Raw genomic sequence first — 5,841 nt, forward strand, 5'->3', positions numbered from 1 at the left:
GTTTTTTTGTTGTTGTTGTTAAGAGACAGAGTTTCACTTTGTCGCCCTCAATAGAGTGCTGTGGTGTCACAGCTGACAGCAACCTCCAGCTCTTGGGCTTAGGCGATTCTCTTTGAGTCAGCCTTGTGAGTAGCTGGGACTATAGGCGCCCACCACAACGCCCGGCTATTTTTTTTGTTGCAGTTTGGCTGGGGCCAGTTTCGAACCCCCCACCCTCAGTATATGGGGCCAGTACCCTACTCACTAAGCCATAGGCGCTACCCAGGAGTTCTTAAAAATGATGTGGTAAATTATGATGCAGTATGCTAAAGGGGGCTGGATAGTCCCCTAGTGAGAGCCACTAAATTCTTCAGGAGGAGCACAAAAAGCTGTCATATTATTTTTAAACTTTTTTTTTTTTTGAGACAGTCTCAAGTTGTCGCCCTCAGTAGAGTGCTATGGCATCACAGCTCACAGCAACCTCCAACTCTTGGGCTCAAGGGATATTCTTGCCTCAGCCTCCCTAGTAGCTGGGGCTACAGGTGCCCACAACAATGCCCAGCTATTTTTTAGATATGGGGTCTTGCTCTTGTTCAGGCTTGTCTCGAACTCCTGAGCTCAGGTGATCCACTTGTGTCAGCCTCCCAGAGTTCTAGGATTATAGAGGTAAACCAGTGAGCCCAGCCTGTGACTATACATTTTAATACTCTTAACTTTAGGTCATGAAATTCAGATAATAGATATATTAATCTAAATGATGTACTAGTCATAATCACTAACAGAAGGAATTTCTCATTAGTAAAACTACACTAGAGGCAAACAAGTCTGCCATTTGGTCAAATTACACCCTAAGTAAGTCTAATTTCAGTTTTTCCTTTACAAGAAAGTCTTTCAGAAAATTATTCTTACATTACCTAAGGGCACACTATGCATTACAAAAACTAATAAGGCATTCATAAAAGCACTCACAAGAAAATTACAGCTGTGGCTCCTTTCTTATCTACTCATCCTTCTCAGAAATGATGCTTTCTACTCTCTTATATGCTCTTAAAAAACACTCAGATATAATTAAAAGTAGAATTGATGCTTTTGGTCCAGTATACGTACCCTTCAAATTGATTTTAGGCCCCAGTTTTACACAAAATTATTAGTCCACGTTTTTCCATTTGCCCAGTGCCTGAACTATAAAAAGAAAATTGTGGTTATCCTCTCCCAAGCTGCCAATGATGAATGAGATAATAACCATATTATTTTTCCAAGTCACAGAACTCATGGTAAGAATGAGCAGTAAGTATTTTATTTATGGCGAAGATATGCTATAAGCTAAGGTACAAAATATATAAAGATGCTTAATAACTAAAGACTATTAATTACAATCTTAAGACACATGATAACCACACCACTACTTAGCAGCTTGTTCTTAAATTTCTAACAATGTGCTGTTATCTGAATAGCATTTCCTACAATAAGAAGAGTACCCATAATAAGAAAAGTATTTCATTAGCTATAACGTATTTTTCTTTTGAGAGTCTTACTTTGTTGTACTCTGGTAGAGTGCCGTGGCATCATAGCTCATAGCAAACTCTTGGGTTCAAGCAATTCTCTTGCCTCAGCCTCCCAAATAGCTAGAATTACAGGCACCTGCCACAACGCCCAGCTATTTTTAGAGACAGGTCTCCCTCTGGCTCAGGCTGGTCTCAAACTCAGGCGATCCACCCACCTTAGCCTCCCACAGTGCTAGGATTATAGGTGTGTGCCAGGCCCAAAAGGATCTCTTGAGCCAAGAGTTTGAGGTTGCTGTAAGCTGTGACACCCTGACATTTTTACTGAGGGTGACACAGACACACACACAAAAAAGTCCTTCCTTTGGGGCGGGTGGGGGTCATGGTGTGTGACACACCTTTTGGGGGTGGGACACAATTATAAGAGGGACTTGACCTAACAAATGCAATCAATGTAACCTGGTTTTTTGTACCCTCAATGAATCCCCAACAATAAAAGACAAAAAACAAATAACAAAAAAGGTCCTTCCTCTCAAGAAACTCAAGAGTCCTTAGCACAATTTACAATTCTTGTTATGGTTCGACTGTTTTATATTTTCCTGGTATCAAACAAGAGGGTAAAGTTCAAGAGAAAACAAATTTCACATAAAGCTGTTAAGTTTATTAACATAATATATCCTGATACGTATCAAAGTTTGAGATTCTTTTTTGAATCTCAAATAAGAAATCACAATATTCAGTATTAATTAAAAAGTAAAAAAGGCGGTGGTCATTTGTAGGTTTAAGTCCAAAATGAAAGTAAACGTTTATTTTGGTGGATCTGTGTTGATGCCGTATTTCTCCTTGAGAAGTTTCAACTGTTCCTCCTTCTTCTTTGTGTCCATCTTCTGAAATGCCTGGAAATGTGGTAAGCACCAAAGATAAGTCACCAATCTACAGCCAAATGGATTTCACTAACAGCGCTAGTCAAAAAAAAGAAAGCTCATAGCACACATTCCCCATCACTGGACAGTTCTACACTAATTCTCAACTGAGCTCACCACAGGAAGAGAACTTTGCTATACTTACCCTGTTGGCATTATAGTACAAAACCACAAGGTATCTGTTACAAACATTGAATCCTGATAGGTGGTCACATGCGTTCTTGGCATCAAAAATGTCTTCATAGACCACGTAAGCTGTTCCTCTAGTTTCAGGTGTGTTCCCCCTGCAGCATTAAATCAAACTGAATTAAAACACACATATCCTGGGACATTGCTAGTTGAATAACAGAACTGTCTTTTAAAGTGATAAAAACTGCCTTTTAAGACAGTAAATTGAAGTTGGTTTTTTTTTTTTTTTGAGACAGAGCCTCAAGCTATCCCCCTGGGTAGAGTGCCTTGACATCACAGCTCACAGCAACCTCCAACTCCTGGGCTCAAGCGAGTCTCCTGCCCTCAGCCTCCCAAGTAGCTGGGACCACAGGCACCCACCACAACGCCTGGCTATTGTTTGGTTGCAGCCATCATTGTTGTTTGACCGGCCTGGGCCCACCACCTTAGGTGTATGTGGCTGGCACCTTAGCCACTTGAGCCACAGGCGCCGAGCCAGTAAATTGAAGTATTAAAGTACTTTGAGATCAACCTGAAAACCATTAGAGATTAGAGGAAATAAAATTATGGACAGATATGCTAGATAAGCCTATAATTTCTTGAACTAGGTAATTTTGTTTTTAATTTTAACTTAAATATCTACAAGTTAAACTTACTTTATCAGGAATACTAAAAACTTAGCTACTAAAGCACTAGCACAGACAAAGAATTAGTTGGGAACTGTTATAGTCTTCATGTTCGCTAACAAACTTTCAGTCTTAAGCTGGAAAGTATAGTTTTTAGGGGTGATGGCTCTTGTTAGTCAGCAATGTTTAGAATAGAGAATCTTGTTTCTTAAGATTTTTATTTTTCTTCTTTATTACAATGATAATTTCAGTTCTTAAAGATATTACTATCTCCAAATAGGCAGGAAGGAAATATTTTACTAAGGTTTATTATTTATTTATTTATTTTTAAGAGACAAAGTTTCACTTTGTCATTCTCGGTAGAATGTAGTGGCATCACAGCTCACAGCAACCTCCAGCTCTTGGGCTTAGGCCATTCTCTTGCCTCAGCCTCCCGAGTAGCTAGGACTGCAGGTGCCCATCACAAGCCCGGCTATTTTTTGGTTGCAGTTAGGCCGGGGCCAGGTTTGAACCCACCACCCTCGGAATATGGGGCCAGCGCCCTACTCATTGAGCCACAGGCTCTGCCCTATTAAGGTTTATTAAACCCATAAAAATAAACCATTTGTATATGTGTGTAGAGAGGAAGCCCCTACCAAGATGGCAAAATTATAAATGATAATGGGAAAACAGTCAACCACCATCCTTAATGGCCAAGAAAGGATATCCTCCGATGTAAAGAATTAATAGTTTCTTCCACTTTTCTTACAGTTGTTGCCTTTGCAAAATGTGGTAGCGTCAGCCCTCTACTTTTATATATTCATATTGAATACAATTCAAGCTATAATGTGATACCCAGCTGTGGCTGGCTGGGGAAGAGGGCTGGAAGTGGAAGCTGGGTATTATTCGTGCATGTGGGGCTGCTGCTGGTGTAGGTGTTCCTTGCCACTTCCTCTTTTCTAACCAGCTTCCTCTGGGAGAGGTAGAGAAGTGTGAAGAGCACTAAGTTGCAGGCACCAGAAGGTTATGTAATTGTTAGTGGGGATACTGGGCAAGAGGTCCCTCTTGGCTGATGCTCCAGTGTGACAAAGATGGACACCATGCTTCTGTTCCAGCCACCCAATGGAACTGTGGAATGAGAGTTAAGATTGTGGGCTGACTCTCCATTTGTCATAGTCCCTACATAGGATTGAGGATAGACACTGGACCCATGGGTTCTGCTTGATCTGGGACAAGACTACAGGCTGGGCCCTGCTTAGAACTTGTGCTTCCTGTCAAAGGCGACAGATGGGAACAGGGTGTTGGGGATGATTAGAGGGTGCCAATGTCACTGAATGCACTTACTTCATTAGGCCAGGTAGGCCTGATAAGGGGTTCGGTAATAGTCTATAACCTCTGAAACAGTCTCAATGATCTTTAGATTTTTAACTTTTAATCACTTGTAAGAATACAGTAGGTTTGGGGTGGCACCTGTGGCTCAAAGGAGTAGGGCACTGGGCCCCATATGCTAGAAGTGGCAGGTTCAAACCCAGCTCCAGCCTAAAAACTACAAAGAAAAAAAAAAAAAAGAATACAGTAGGTTTGAAAATTGAGGACTGCCACTGCCAAAATTCTAGCTAGTTTTTTTTTTTAAGGCAGTGTCTCATTCTGTTGCCCCAGACTAGAGTACTGTGGCACCAGCCTAACTCACAGCAACCTCAAACTCCTGGGTTCAACTGATTCTCATGCCTCAGCTTCTTTTTTTTAATCTTTGAGACAGAGTCTCACTATGTCCTCCTCAGTAGAGTGCTGTAGCATCACAGCTCACAGCAACCTCCATCTCTTGGGCTGAAACAATTCTCTTGCCTCAGCCTCTCAAGTAGCTGGGAAAACAAGCGCCTGACACAATGCCTGGCTATATTTTTTCTTTTGTAGTTGTCATTGTTGTTTGGCAGGCCTGGGCTGGGTTTGAACACGCCAGCTCTGGTGTATGTGGCTGGCACCCTAGTGGCTGAGCTACAGGCGCCGAGCCATGCCTCAGCTTCTTAAGTAGCTGGGACTACAGGTGCCTGCCATAACATCCAGCTAAATTTTTCTATTTTTAGTAGAGATGTGGTTTGGTTCTTGTTCCATCTGGTCTCAAACTCCTGAGCTCAAGGGATCCTCCTGCCTCAGCCTCCCAGAGTGCTAAGACTACAGGAATGAATCACTATGCCCAGTCCTCCAAAATTCTACCTAGTTTTTCCTTTGGAATAAAAACATAAAAAACTCAGGCTGGGTCCAGTTGCTCACGCCTGTAATCCTAGTACTTTGGGAGACCAAGGTGGGCAGACTGCCTGAGCTCATGGGTTTGAGACCAGGCTGAGCAAAAGCGAAACCCTGTCTCTTAAAATAGCTGAGCGTTGTGGCAAGTGACTGTAGTTCCAGCTACTCGGAAGGCTGAGGAAGAGAATCGCTTGAGCCCAGGAGTCTGAGATTGCTGTGAGTTATGATGCCTCTCCTGAGGGTGACAAAGTAAGACTCTGTCTCAAAAAAATACTTGGGTTGGGCAAGGTGGCTCATGTCTATAATCCCAACACTTTGGGAGGCTGAGGCGGGTGAATTACCCTGAGCTCACAGGTTCAAAACCAGCCCAAGCAAGAGCGAGACCCCGTCTCTAAAAATAGTTGGGCGCGGCTCGGCGCC

General features: G+C 42.4%; 1 protein-coding gene across 1 annotated transcript in view; it reads right to left on the bottom strand.

The window, feature by feature from the left end:
• Positions 1-2,120: 2,120 nt before the first annotated feature.
• The window catches only part of SF3B6 (splicing factor 3b subunit 6), a 13,413-nt gene continuing 9,692 nt past the window's right edge, over positions 2,121-5,841 (bottom strand). Inside the window, exons 3-4 of the mRNA XM_003787435.3 lie at positions 2,550-2,688; positions 2,121-2,377 (exon numbers count right to left, since the gene is read on the bottom strand). Of these exons, the coding sequence (XP_003787483.1) occupies positions 2,288-2,377; positions 2,550-2,688 (229 nt within the window). The 3' untranslated portion in view covers positions 2,121-2,287. The remainder of the gene's footprint in view (positions 2,378-2,549; positions 2,689-5,841) is intronic.

This window comes from Otolemur garnettii, unplaced genomic scaffold (genome assembly GCF_000181295.1).
Source record: "Otolemur garnettii isolate 467f Iridium unplaced genomic scaffold, OtoGar3 scaffold00022, whole genome shotgun sequence".
Taxonomy (NCBI): Eukaryota; Metazoa; Chordata; class Mammalia; order Primates; family Galagidae; genus Otolemur; species Otolemur garnettii.